At 52.5% G+C, this 16,692-nt stretch overlaps 1 protein-coding gene across 1 annotated transcript in view; it reads left to right on the top strand.

Annotated features, from left to right (window-relative positions):
• The first annotated feature begins 1,536 nt into the window (after positions 1 to 1,536).
• Positions 1,537 to 16,692, top strand: part of LOC116957596 (UV excision repair protein RAD23 homolog B-like) — a 34,332-nt gene continuing 19,176 nt past the window's right edge. The window contains exons 1-2 of the mRNA XM_032979838.2: positions 1,537 to 1,869; positions 12,327 to 12,408. Of these exons, the coding sequence (XP_032835729.1) occupies positions 1,804 to 1,869; positions 12,327 to 12,408 (148 nt within the window). The 5' untranslated portion in view covers positions 1,537 to 1,803. The remainder of the gene's footprint in view (positions 1,870 to 12,326; positions 12,409 to 16,692) is intronic.

Genomic DNA, 16,692 nt, shown 5'->3' with positions numbered 1-16,692 from the left:
TGAGAGTGACACTACAGTGACACTACAGTGAGAGTGACACTACAGTGACACTACAGTGACACTACAGTGAGAGTGACACTACAGTGACACTACAGTGAGAGTGACACTACAGTGAGGGTGACACTACAGTGAGAGTGACACTACAGTGACAGTGACACTACAGTGACACTACAGTGACACTACAGTGAGAGTGACACTACAGTGACACTACAGTGAGAGTGACACTACAGTGAGAGTGACACTACAGTGACACTACAGTGAGAGTGACACTACAGTGACACTACAGTGACAGTGACACTACAGTGACACTACAGTGAGAGTGACACTACAGTGAGAGTGACACTACAGTGACAGTGACACTACAGTGAGAGTGACACTACAGTGAGGGTGACACTACAGTGAGAGTGACACTACAGTGACACTACAGAGTGACACTACAGTGAGGGTGACACTACAGTGAGAGTGACACTACAGTGACACTACAGTGACAGTGACACTACAGTGAGAGTGACACTACAGTGAGAGTGACACTACAGTGACAGTGACACTACAGTGACAGTGACACTACAGTGACACTACAGTGACACTACAGTGAGAGTGACACTACAGTGAGGGTGACACTACAGTGAGAGTGACACTACAGTGACACTACAGTGACAGTGACACTACAGTGACACTACAGTGAGAGTGACACTACAGTGAGAGTGACACTACAGTGACACTACAGTGAGAGTGACACTACAGTGAGGGTGACACTACAGTGAGAGTGACACTACAGTGACAGTGACACTACAGTGACACTACAGTGACACTACAGTGAGAGTGACACTACAGTGACACTACAGTGAGAGTGACACTACAGTGAGAGTGACACTACAGTGACACTACAGTGAGAGTGACACTACAGTGACACTACAGTGACAGTGACACTACAGTGACACTACAGTGAGAGTGACACTACAGTGAGAGTGACACTACAGTGACAGTGACACTACAGTGAGAGTGACACTACAGTGAGGGTGACACTACAGTGAGAGTGACACTACAGTGACACTACAGAGTGACACTACAGTGAGGGTGACACTACAGTGAGAGTGACACTACAGTGACACTACAGTGACAGTGACACTACAGTGAGAGTGACACTACAGTGACAGTGACACTACAGTGAGGGTGACCGGGTTTGACACCGATTCGGCCAGCCGTGACGGAAATCAGCGTGCGCGGTGACTGCACGCGATGACGTCATCTCGCTTGTCGTTCACTCTGACGTCACCGAGCAGCGTGGGGCCTATCCGCGCGTGGGGACGTCACGCGCGTTGCGAGCGAAACGTCATCGCGCTCTCTGTCCTTCGCGCGCGAAGACGTCATCGCGAGATTAATGATGACGTCAACGCGCAAGCGACCCTTCCGTTCGCGAGCCGGCATCGTGCGGGGTTCGTGACGTCACCGCGCACGGGCTCCACCGTTTCCGCGGCGACGTCACGAAAGGAGCGCGTGCGCGATTACGTCATCGCGTACGACTAGCGAGATGACGTCATTACGCACTGCCTCTTCCGTGCGCTGTGACGTCGGCGCGCGCTGAGTAATGGTGGCTGCGTGAAGGCCGCAACATCATCAGCAACATCATTAGCAACAGCATCATCAGCAACAATATCATCAGCAACAATAACATCAGCAACAATAACATCATCAAGAACGCCATCACTACCATCACCACACCATCATCACCACCATCACCACCGCCATCACCACCATCATCACCACCACCATCATCACCACCACCATCACCCCGCCATCACGATGATCGTGACGCTGAAGACGCTCCAGCAGCAGACATTCCGTGTGGAGATCGAGGGGACGAGAACGGTGAGAGGATGGCATCGTTACCACCACCATTAACATCACTACCACCACCATCAACATCACTACCACCACCATCAACATCACTACCACCACCATCATTAACATCACTACCACCACCATCATTAACATCACTACCACCACCATCATCAACATCACTACCACCACCATCATCAACATCACTACCACCATCAAGATCACTACCACCACCACCATTAACATCACTACCACCACCATCATTAACATCACTACCACCACCATCAACATCACTACCACCATCATTAACATCACTACCACCACCACCATCAACATCACTACCACCACCATCAACATCACTACCACCACCATCAACATCACTACCACCACCATCAACATCACTACCACCATCACTACCACCACCATCAACATCACTACCACCACCATAATTAACATCACTACCACCACCATCAACATCACTACCACCATCACTACCATCATTAACATCACTACCACCACCATCAACATCACTACCAGCACCATCATCACTACCACCACCATCAACATCACTACCACGACCATCAACATCACTACCACCACCATCATCACTACCACCATCACTACCACCATCACTATCAACATCACTACCACCATCAACATTACTACCACCATCACTATCAACATCACTACCACCATCACTATCAACATCACTACCAACATAACTACCAACATAACTATCAACATTACAATCAACATCACTACCACCACCATCAACATCACTACCACCACCATCAACATCACTACCACCATCATTAACATCACTACCACCATCATCAACATCACTACCACCACCATCAACATCACTACCACCATCATTAACATCACTACCACCATCAACATCACTACCACCACCATCAACATCACTACCACCACCATCAACATCACTACCACCATCACTACCACCACCATAAACATCACTACCACCACCATAATTAACATCACTACCACCACCATCAACATCACTACCACCATCACTACCATCATTAACATCACTACCACCACCATCAAGATCACTACCACCACCATCAAGATCACTACCACCACCATCATCACTACCACCACCATCAACATCACTACCACCACCATCAACATCACTACCACCACCATCATCACTACCACCATCACTACCACCATCACTATCAACATCACTACCACCATCAACATTACTACCACCATCACTATCAACATCACTACCACCATCACTATCAACATCACTACCAACATAACTACCAACATAACTACCAACATAACTATCAACATTACAATCAACATCACTAACACCATCATTAACATCACTACCAACATCACAATCAACATCAACATCACTACCACCATCATTAACATCACTACCACCATCACTATCAACATCACGACCACCATCAGCATCAACATAACTACCACCATTAACATCACTACCAACATTAACATCACTACCACCCACATCACTACCACCATCAACATCACTACCACCATCAACATCACTACCACCATCACTATCAACATCACTACCACCATCAACATCAATATCGCTACCACCACAATCAACACAACCATCACAATCAACATCACCGTCAACATCACTACCACCATCAACACCTTCATCATCACCATCAACATCACTACCATCAACATCAACACCAACATCACTATCACCATTAACACCATCACCACCTACATCATCATCAACATCATCACCATCAACATCACTGCCATCATCATCTATATCATCACCATCTCCATCACTACTACCACCATCAACACCTACATCATCACCACCACCACTTCCATCATCAACATCACTAGCATGAATATTATCACTAGCAGCATAAACATCATCAATAACATCACCACTAACATTAACATGTAACTAACATAACTACAATCAATATCACCATCAATACCATCATCAATATAGTTCGAATCACGTGCGCAGTAATCATGCATAACATCATCAGCCAAATATAGACACAGACACTCACACTTCTCACACACAGACACTCACACACAGACACTCACACACACTCACTCTCACAGACATTCACACAGACAGACACTCACACACACAGACACTCTCACAGACACTCACACACACAGACACTCACACAGACACACACACACAGACACTCTCACAGACACTCACACACAGACACACACACAGACACTCACACAGACACTCACACAGACACTCACACACACTCACTCTCACAGACATTCACACACACAGACACTCACACAGACACTCACACACACAGACAGACACACAGACACTCACACAGACACTCACACACAGACACTCACACAGACACTCACACACACAGACACAGACACTCACACACACTCATACACACAGACACTCACACACACAGACACTCACACACACAGACACTCACACAGACACACACACAGACACTCACACACACAGACACTCACACACACAGACACTCACACAGACACTCACACAGACACTCACTCTCACACACACACTCACACACAGACACTCACACATAGACACTCACTCTCACAGACACACACACACAGACACTCACACACACACTCATACAGACACTCGCACACAGACTCACACAAAGGCACAGATACACACACAGACACAACAACAACAACAACCGCCATTCGCCACTAAGTGGCGGTGACGTCACCACGACGCTTGTGCCAGGCCACACACACACACAGACACTCAGACACTCACACACAGACACTCACACAGACACTCACACACAGACTCACACACAGGCACAGATACACACACACACACAGACACTCCCACAGACAATCACAAACTCACACAGACACTCACACACTCACACAGACACTCACACTACTCACACAGACACTCACACACTCACACAGACTCACACACACAACAACAACCGCCATTCGCCACTAAGTGGCAGTGACGTCAGCACGGCGCTTGTGCCAGGCTATGTGCACATTGAGGCCACGTGGAGTGTCGAACGCCCGCTGGCAGGAGATCACGGGGCAGACCCAGGTGCCACGGGTCGACTGACTGAGATGACTGGCTGATGCACCACCTGTGCCCCCTACTGTGCCAACCTGCTGTGCTTTAGCCACCCGGCGCTCCGCTCGTTGTTGTGAGCGTCGCTTCTCCGCCCTCCGTTGTTGTTGGAGGGCGACTGCCTCCAACTGCCCAGCAGCGTCCTTCACGAGCCTCCTCCACAGAGGCTGATCTTGACACCGCTGGTACCAGTCATCGGCAAGTCCACTCAGCTTCACGTCTTCCTGTACCACGTCACTCCATCTCTTCTGTAGCCCGTGCCGCGCCCGTTTCGCCCCCTCGATCCGGCCGAACAAAAGCTGTTTAGGCAAGTGTTGACTGGGCATGTGGGCTACATGACCCAGCCAACGCAGCCTTGCCTGTCGGAGGAGCTCACCGATGGAACTTTAAAGGACTTGTGAACTCTTCACACAATCCAGCCTGGTTAAACCCAGGATGAATTCTAGGCAAGCCAGCCTAAATATTTCTAACTGGCGATGATGTTTCATTATGGGGGTCTACGTTTCGCAAGCATAGAGAAGGTAGAGAATGACCGTGGCCGAAAAGACCCGAAGCTTTGTGTATAGTGAGAGACCCCAGGTAGCTTCCACACAGCGTTACGCAGCCGATGAAAATATAATGCCGCTCGACTGATTAGGAGTGAGACCTCTGCTGTCAAACCGGAGCCGGTCATGATCACACTGCCAAGGTATGGGGAAACTCTCCACTTTCTCCACAACTGCCCCATCACCGATTGGGAGTTGTGGGGGTGGAGTGTCCGATGGTACAAAATACCCAGGCAGGTGCTTAGTTTTGGTGGGGCTGATTGTAAGGCCCCATCTGTTAGTGGCAAGCTCCAGTCTCGGCAGCAGTGCCTCCAACTCAGCAATCACCAGATGATCCACATACGATCAGCGTGGTTGACCAATAGGGAGCAATCCCTTGACCGCACCCGGGCATCGATCAGCCTCCCATTGCTTTTGTGCCTAATGGAAATTCCTCCGGTACAGCCATAGAAGGCATCAGAAACTATGTGGTCGAAAGAGATATTTAATAATGTGGGAGCCAGAGGACATCCCTGTCGCACCCCAAGGTGTACAGGGAATGGCCCTGACTCCCGGCCACGTAAATTTACCCGGGCCCGCCTGCCATCATGAAGGTCCTTAATGATTGTGAGCAAAGAGTCAGGGACTCAAAGCATGAAGAACAACCCGGTGCCCAGACCTACTGATGGCATCATAGGTCTTGATCAGGTCAATAAAGCAGAGATGTAGGTCTTTGTAGTAGATGGACAGAAAATGGCACGCACTTACACCACATTGGTGCTCCACAAACCTCTCCTCAGCATGCCTGGCATGGCAATGTTGAATAATTATTGCCAGGACCTTTCCCGGCACACCGAGGAGTGAGATGCCCCTTTAGTTGTTACAGTCTGTGTGGTCCCCCTTCTTTTAGAAGAGGACCACCAGGGAATCCTTCCAATCCTGCGGAACCCGTCAAGTAGTCCAGACTGTTATTATGATGTCATGTAGGGCAGTCTGTACACAAACGTCACCCTTAGCATTTCGCTTGGGAGATCATCTCTGCCCAGTGCCTTGCCTGGTCTCAGACTCTGGATCGCTTTCAGTACTGCCTCAACAGATGGTACCTCAGCCAGCCACTCACAGGGGGTGAATTCTAATATTTGAGGCACCGCAGCCTCAGCAGGGTCATCCCCACTTTGTCCCACGATGTTTTCCCGGCTGAGGCATTTCCCCTGCCCCAGGACCTCACAGAAATGCTCAGCAAATCTGTAAACCTGTTCTTGGGGGGTCGGAGATGTTATCACCGTTCTGATGGAGTTTGAGTGATTTGTGATTGCGGGCCATTGAGGCAGACTCCATCTCAGAAACCCGTGACCACCACCCATCCTTGCAGCGCCTCACGGCCCTCCGAACCTCCGAGCGAAGGCTGCGGTAAGCCTCATAGTTCTCTGACATGGGATGCTGCAGATGATGAGAGTGGGACTGTCACTTTTTCTCAGCCAATCTGAACACCTCTTCTGTCAGCCAGGGTCTCTGAGGAGGTGTGGACCATGCACCCAATGCAGCCATTGCAGCTGCATGAGCTGCAGTCGTAAACCTCGCCCATTTCCCCTCAACATCAGGAGGAGTGGGGGACGATGCCAACCCCAGCTGCAAGCGATGATGAAATTATTGCTTGCAACTTTCATCAGCTAGCTGAGACCAGGGCACTATGGGTTTGAATGGAGTCCTGGGTGTACACCCACCACTGGGAGTGCAAGAATGGCAGACGCATCTTACAGATGACAAGTTTATGGGCAGATCAGCTCCACGGTAGGTCCTGGTGTCAAGGATATCGGCCTTGCTGCTGTTCTGTCACTAGATAGTCCAGCAGATGTTCTTGCTTGGACCCAGCATGCATCCATGATGTTGTGTGGATGTGCCGATGCCAGAACAGCGTGTTGGTAATTACAAGCCCATTCATTGGCTGCACAAAAATCTAGCAGCCTCCTACCATTGTTATTGAGCTGATCTGGCCCATGCCTTCCAATCACTCCAGACCAGGTGCCAGCATCATGACTAACTCGGGCATTGAAGTCACCCAACAAAATGACTCTATCCCTAGTGGCCACTTTAGCCAGCACCTGTGACAGGAGGTCATAGAAGGTATCTGACTCATCGTCCTTGCCTGCATCCCTCCAATGATTTTCTTCGGTGGGGGCAGAAGTAACCATGACCACCACTCCTTACCTCTGGTTGATGGGAAGGCAAGCCCAAAGTAGCCTGGGGCTAACAGCTTCCCACACCTCACCGCCACGCTCCCACGCTGCCTTCATTCTTTCGTTGAAAATAAGAGCCACACCCTGTTGTTTGGCAGTCTCCTGCCCCGAGTAGAGGACTGTCCACCCCTCATGGTGGCAGGAGCCAGAGCCGCTCCACCGGACCTCCAGAATGCCACAGAGATCCAGGCAGTACCGGTCAAGCTCCTGACAGAGGAGTGGCAGCCTCTCCTCCGAAGTGAGCGTTCGAACATTCCACGTGGCCACCCGCAGTGGCTTTTTGCTGTTTCTAGAGGAACCCCAGGGGTAAAGATTCAATCTCCTGGCTCCGCCAAATGGGGTTTGGCCAGGAGACATCATAGATTCCTGTCCCCCCGAGGCCTCAGGCACAGGCTTAGTTGGATATTTTTTTCGTGGTAATTTATTGAATGTGGGGGGATTAACGGCCCCTCGCACCCGTCCAGAGCCCCCTTTGGCCGCTGTGGTGGCTACAAACGCCAAGAGGGGAATGGCCAATCCAAATAGGCCCTCCATGGCACTGCTCACCACAGCATTACCGTCCAGCACCAATGAGGAGGTCGGGGGTTGTTTTGCCGGACACAACAACAACCGCCATTCGCCACTAAGTGACGGTGACGTCACCACGACGCTTGTGCCAGGCCACGTGCACCTTGAGGCCACGTGAAGTGTCGAACGCCCGTGGGCAGGAGGTCACAGGGCAGATCCAGCAGGTGCCACGGGTCGACTGACTGAGATGACTGGCTGATGCACCACCTGTGCACCCTACTGTGCCAACCTGCTGTGCTTTAGCCACCCGGCGCTCCGCTCGTTGTTGTGAGCGTCGCTGCTCCGCCCTCCGTTGTTGTTGGAGGGCGACTGCCTCCTACTGCCCAGTAGCGTCCTTCACGAGCCTCCTCCACAGAGGCCGATCTTGACACCGCTGGTACCAGTCATCGGCAAGTCCACTCAGCTCCACTTCCTCTTGTACGACGTCACTCCATCTTTTCTCTTGCCCGTACCGTGCCCGCTTGGCCCCCTCGATGCGGCCGAACAAAAGCTGTTTAGGCATGCGGTGGCTGGGCATGCGGGCTACATGACCCAGCCAACGCAGCCTTGCCTGCCGGAGGAGCTCACCGATGGGACTTTGTCCAGATCTTTCAAGGATTTGTGAGCTCCTCACACAATCCAGCCTGGTTAAACCCAGGCTGGATCGTAGGCAGGCCTGCCTAATTGTTTCCTACCTGGCGATGATGCTCCATTAGGGGGGTCCACGTTTCGCAAGCGTAGAGAAGGGAGGGAATGACCGTGGCCGAGAAGACCTGAAGCTTAGTGCGGAGCGACAGACCAGGTAGCTTCCACACAGCGTTACGCAACCGATGAATAGATATTGCCGCTCGACTGATTCGGAGTGAGACCTCTGCTGTTAAACTGGAGCCAGTCATAAGCACACTGCCCAGGTATGGGAAACTCTCCACTCTCTCCACAACTGCCACATCACCTATTGGAGTTGTGGGGGCGGAGTGTCCGATGGTACAAAATACCCAGGCAGCTGATTAGTTTTGGTGGGGCTGATGGTAAGGCCCCACCTCTTAGTGGCACACTCCAGTCTCAGCAGCAGCGTCTCCAACTCCTCCTCTGACTGAGCAGCTATTACCAAATCATCAGCATACATAACGTGGTTGAGCAATAGCCTGTACCACACACACGCACAGCCTGTACCACACACACGCACAGCCTGTACCACACACACGCACACACAGCCTGTACCACACACACACACAGCCTGTACCACACACACACACAGCCTGTACCACACACACACACAAGCTGTATTACACACACACACACACAGCCTGTACCACACACACACACACAGCCTGTACCACACACACACACACAGCCTGTACCACACACACACACAGCCTGTACCACACACACACACAAGCTGTATTACACACTCACACACACAGCCTGTACCACACACACACACAGCCTGTACCACACTCACACACAAGCTGTATTACACACTCACACACAGCCTGTACCACACACACACGCACAGCCTGTACCACACACACACGCACAGCCTGTACCACACACACACGCACAGCCTGTACCACACACACACACACAGCCTGTACCACACACACACACAAGCTGTACCACACACACACACAGCCTGTACCACACACACACACAGCCTGTACCACACACACACACACAAGCTGTACCACACACACACACAGCCTGTACCACACACACACACAGCCTGTACCACACACACACACAGCCTGTACCACACACACACACACAGCCTGTACCACACACACACACAAGCTGTACCACACACACACACAGCCTGTACCACACACACACACAGCCTGTACCACACACACACACAGCCTGTACCACACACACACACACAGACTGTACCACACACACACAAGCTGTATTACACACTCACACACAGCCTGTTCCACACACTCACACACAGCCTGTACCACACACACACACACAAGCTGTACCACACACACACACACAAGCTGTATTACACACACACACACAGGCTGTACCACACACACACACAGCCTGTACCACACACACACACAGCCTGTACCACACACACACACAAGCTGTATTACACACTCACACACAGCCTGTACCACACACACACACAAGCTGTATTACACACACAGCCTGTACCACACACACACACACAGCCTGTACCACACACACACAGGCTGTATTACACACACACACACAGCCTGTACCACACACACACACACAAGCTGTATTACACACACACACATAAGCTGTATTACACACTCACACACAGCCTGTACCACACACACACACACAGCCTGTACCACACACACACACAAACTGTACCACACACACACACAGCCTGTACCACACACACACACAGCCAGTACCACTCACACACACACGGCCTGTACCACACACACACACAAGCTGTATTACACACTCACACACAAGCTGTATTACACACTCACACACAGCCTATACCACACACACACACACAGCCTGTACCACACACACACACAGCCTGTACCACACTCACACACAGCCTGTACCACACACACACACACACAGGCTGTATTACACACACACACACAGCCTGTACCACACACACACACACAGCCTGTACCACACACACGCACACACAGCCTGACCACACACACACACAGCCTGTACCACACACACACACACACAGCCTGTACCACACACACACACAGCCTGTACCACACACACACACAAGCTGTATTACACACTCACACACAGCCTGTACCACACACACTCACACACAGCCTGTACCACACACACACACAAGCTGTACCACACACACACACACATAGCCTGTACCACACACACACACAAGCTGTACCACACACACACACACAAGCTGTACCACACTCACACAAAGCCTGTACCACACACACGCACAGCCAGTACCACACACACACACAGCCTGTACCACACTCACACACAGCCTGTACCACACACACACACAGCCTGTACCACACACACACACACAAGCTGTATTACACACACACAAGCTGTATTACACACACACACAAGCTGTATTACACACTCACACACAGCCTGTACCACACGCACACACAGCCTGTACCACACACACACACACAGCCTGTACCACACACACACACACAGACAGTACCACACACACACACAAGCTGTATTACACACTCACTCACAAGCTGTATTACACACTCACACACACAGCCTGTACCACACACACACACACAGGCTGTATTACACACACACACAGCCAGTAACACACACACACACACACAGGCTGTATTACACACACACACAGCCAGTACCACACACACACACACAGCCTGTACCACACACACACACAGCCTGTACCACACACACACACAAGCTGTACCACACACACACACAAGCTGTACCACACACACACACAAGCTGTATTACACACACACACACACAAGCTGTACCACACTCACACACAGCCTGTACCACACACCCACACACACAGCCTGTACCACACTCACACACAGCCTGTACCACACACCCACACAAGCTGTATTACACACACACACACAGCCTGTACCACACTCACACACAGCCTGTACCACACTCACACACAGCCTGTACCACACACACAGCCTGTACCACACACACACACAGGCTGTATTACACACACACACACAGCCTGTACCACACACACACACACACAAGCTGTACCACACACACACACAGCCTGTACCACACACACACACAGGCTGTATTACACACACACACACACAAGCTGTATTACACACACACACACACAGCCTGTACCACACACACACACAGCCTGTACCACACACACACACACACAAGCTGTACCACACACACACACACAAGCTGTACCACACTCACACACAGCCTGTACCACACACACAGCCTGTACCACACACACACACAGCCTGTACCACACACACACACAGCCTGTACCACACACACACACAGCCTGTACCACACACACACACAGCCTATACCACACACACACACACAAGCTGTACCACACACACACACACAGAGACCCACATCCTCACCACTGCTCACTGCCGCTCCCCCCAGGTGCGGGAGCTGAAGGTGAGGATTGAGGAGGAGCGAGGCAGTGAGGCCTTCCCAGCCGACTCCCAGAAGCTCATCTACGCCGGTACCACCTACTCACCTGCCTACTCACCTACCTACTCACCTACCTACTCACCTACTCACCTACCTACTCACCTACCTACTCACCTGCTCACCTAACTGCTCACCTACTCACCTACCTACTCACCTACTCACCTGCTCACCTACCTACTCACCTAACTGCTCACCTACCTACTCACCTGCTCAACTACCTACTCACCTACCTACTCACCTACCTACTCACCTGCTCACCTAACTGCTCACCTACCTACTCACCTACTCACCTACCTACTCACCTACCTACTCACCTACCTACTCACCTACTCACCTGCTCACCTACCTACTCACCTACCTACTCACCTACCTACTCACCTGCTCACCTAACTGCTCACCTACCTACTCACCTACCTACTCACCTACCTACTCACCTACTCACCTACCTACTCACCTGCTCACCTAACTGTTCACCTACCTACTCACCTACCTACTTACCTACTCACCTGCTCACCTACCTACTCACCTAACTGCTCACCTACCTACTCACCTACTCACCTGCTCACCTACCTACTCACCTACCTACTCACCTACCTATTCACCTGCTCACCTAACTGCTCACCTACTTACTCACCTACCTACTCACCTACTCACCTGCTCACCTACCTACTCACCTATCTACTCACCTACCTACTCACCTACTCACCTGCTCAGCTACCTACTCACCTACCTACTCGCCTACCTACTCACCTACTCACCTGCTCACCTAACTGCTCACCTACCTACTCACCTACCTACTCACCTACTCACCTGCTCACATACCTACTCACCTACTCACCTGCTCACATAACTACTCAGCTGCTCACCTACCTACTCACCTAACTGCTCACCTACTCACCTGCTCACCTACCTACTCACCTGCTCACATACCTACTCACCTAACTGCTCACCTACTCACCTGCTCACATACGTACTCACCTGCTCACATACCTACTCACCTGCTCACATACCTACTCACCTAACTGCTCACCTACCTACTCACCTGCTCACATACCTACTCACCTACCTACTCACCTGCTCACATAACTACTCACCTGCTCACCTACCTACTCACCTAACTACTCACCTACCTACTCACCTGCTCACCTAACTGCTCACCTACCTACTCACCTGCTCACATAACTACTCACCTGCTCACCTACCTACTCACCTAACTGCTCACCTACCTACTCACCTACCTACTCACCTACTCACCTACCTACTCACCAACCTACCGCCTACTCACCTGCTCACATACCTACTCACCTACCTACTCGCCTGCTCACGTAACTACTCACCTGCTCACCCACCTACTCGCATACCTACTCACCTACCTACTCACCTAGCTACCCACCTACTCACCTGCTCACCTACCTACTCACCTAACTGCTCACCTACCTACTCACCTGCTCACATACCTACTCACCTACCTACTCACCTGCTCACATACCTACTCACCTACCTACTCACCTACCTATTCACCTACCTACTCACCTACCTACTCACCTACCTACTCACCCACCTACTCACCTACCTACTCACCTACTCACCTACCTACTCACCTGCTCACCCACCTACTCACCTGCTCACATACCTACTCACCTGCTCACCCACCTACTCGCATACCTACTCACCTACCTACTCACCTACCTACTCACCTACCTACTCACCCACCTACTCACCTACCTACTCACCTACTCACCTACCTACTCACCTACCTACTCACCTACTCACCTACCTACTCACCTACCCACCTACCTACTCACCTACTCACCTACCTACTCACCTACTCACCTACCTACTCACCTACCTACCGCCTACTCACCTGCCTCCGTACTCACCCACTCGCTTACCCACTCACTGATCTACTCACCTACCTCCGCACCTACGCACCAACCCACCCACTCACCTACCCACTCACCTACCCACTCACCCACCCACTCACCCACCCACTCACCCACCCACTCACCCACCCACTCACCCACCCACTCACCTACCCACTCACCCACCCACTCACCTACCCACTCACCCACCCACTCACCTACCCACTCACCCACTCACCTACCCACTCACCTACCCACTCACCCACCCACTCACCTACCCACTCACCTACCCACTCACCCACCCACTCACCCACCCACTCACCTACCCACTCACCCACTCACCTACCCACTCACCTACCCACTCACCCACCCACTCACCTACCCACTCACCCACTCACCTACTCACTCACTCACCTACCCACTCACCCACTCACCTACCCACTCACCTACCCACTCACCCACTCACCTACCCACTCACCTACCCACTCACCCACCCACTCACCCACCCACTCACCTACCCACTCACCCACTCACCTACCCACTCACCTACCCACTCACCCACCCACTCACCTACCCACTCACCTACCCACTCACCCACTCACCTACCCACTCACCTACCCACTCACCCACCCACTCACCTACCCACTCACCTACCCACTCACCCACCCACTCACCCACCCACTCACCTACCCACTCACCCACTCACCTACCCACTCACCTACCCACTCACCCACCCACTCACCTACCCACTCACCCACTCACCCACCCACTCACCTACCCACTCACCTGTCCCCCCTGTTCGCCTCTAGCAGGCTGTAGGGGCAGGTTCTGTAGTGAGACACCGGCAGTGAGACACCAGCAGTGAGACACCAGCAGTGAGACAGCAGACACCAGCAGTGAGACACCGGCAGTGAGACACCAGCAGTGAGACACCGGCGGTGAGACACCAGCAGTGAGACACCAGCGGTGAGACACCAGCAGTGAGACACCAGCAGTGAGACACCAGCGGTGAGACACCGGCGGTGAGACACCAGCAGTGAGACACCGGCAGTGAGACACCAGCAGTGAGACACCAGCAGTGAGACACCGGCAGTGAGACACCAGCAGTGAGACACCGGCAGTGAGACACCAGCGGTGAGACACCGGCAGTGAGACACCAGCGGTGAGACACCAGCAGTGAGACACCAGCGGTGAGACACCGGCAGTGAGACACCGGCGGTGAGACACCAGCGGTGAGACACCAGCGGTGAGACACCAGCGGTGAGACACCAGCGGTGAGACACCAGCGGTGAGACACCAGCAGTGAGACACCAGCAGTGAGACACCAGCAGTGAGACACCAACAGTGAGACACCAGCAGTGAGACACCAGCGGTGAGACACCAGCGGTGAGACACCAGCGGTGAGACACCAGCAGTGAGACACCAGCAGTGAGACACCAGCAGTGAGACACCAGCAGTGAGACACCAGACACCAGCGGTGAGACACCAGCAGTGAGACACCAGCAGTGAGACACCGGCAGTGAGACACCAGCGGTGAGACACCAGCAGTGAGACACCAGCAGTGAGACACCAACAGTGAGACACCGGCGGTGAGACACCAGCAGTGAGACACCAGCGGTGAGACACCAGCAGTGAGACACCGGCAGTGAGACACCAGACACCAGCAGTGAGACACCATCAGTGAGACACCAGCAGTGAGTCACCAGCAGTGAGACACCAGCAGTGAGACACCAGCAGTGAGACACCATCAGTGAGACACCAGCAGTGAGACACCGGCAGTGAGACACCAGCAGTGAGACACCAGCAGTGAGACACCAGCAGTGAGACACCGGCAGTGAGACACCAGCAGTGAGACACCAGCAGTGAGACACCAGCAGTGAGACACCAGCGGTGAGACCCCAGCGGTGAGACACCGGCAGTGAGACACCAGCAGTGAGACACCAGCAGTGAGACACCAGCAGTGAGACACCAGCAGTGAGACACCAGCAGTGAGACACCAACAGTGAGACACCAACAGTGAGACACCAGCAGTGAGACACTAGCAGTGAGACACCAGCGGTGAGACACCGGCAGTGAGACACCAACAGTGAGACACCAACAGTGAGACACCAGCAGTGAGACACCAGCGGTGAGACACCAGCGGTGAGACACCAGCAGTGAGACACCAGCGGTGAGACACCAGCAGTGAGACACCAGCAGTGAGACACCAGCAGTGAGACACCAGCGGTGAGACACCAGCAGTGAGACACCAGCGGTGAGACACCAGCAGTGAGACACCAGACACCAGCAGTGAGACACCAGCAGTGAGACACCAGCGGTGAGACACCAGCAGTGAGACACCAGCAGTGAGACACCAGACACCAGCAGTGAGACACCAGCGGTGAGACACCAGACACCAGCGGTGAGACACCAGCAGTGAGACACCAGCAGTGAGACACCAGCAGTGAGACACC

This window comes from Petromyzon marinus, chromosome 78 (genome assembly GCF_048934315.1).
Source record: "Petromyzon marinus isolate PM22_M1 ecotype Great Lakes invasive population chromosome 78, UKy_Petmar_22M1.pri1.0, whole genome shotgun sequence".
Lineage (NCBI taxonomy): Eukaryota > Metazoa > Chordata > Hyperoartia > Petromyzontiformes > Petromyzontidae > Petromyzon > Petromyzon marinus.
Note: the sequence above shows the minus strand (reverse complement) of the source record. Positions and strands in the feature narration are given on the sequence as shown.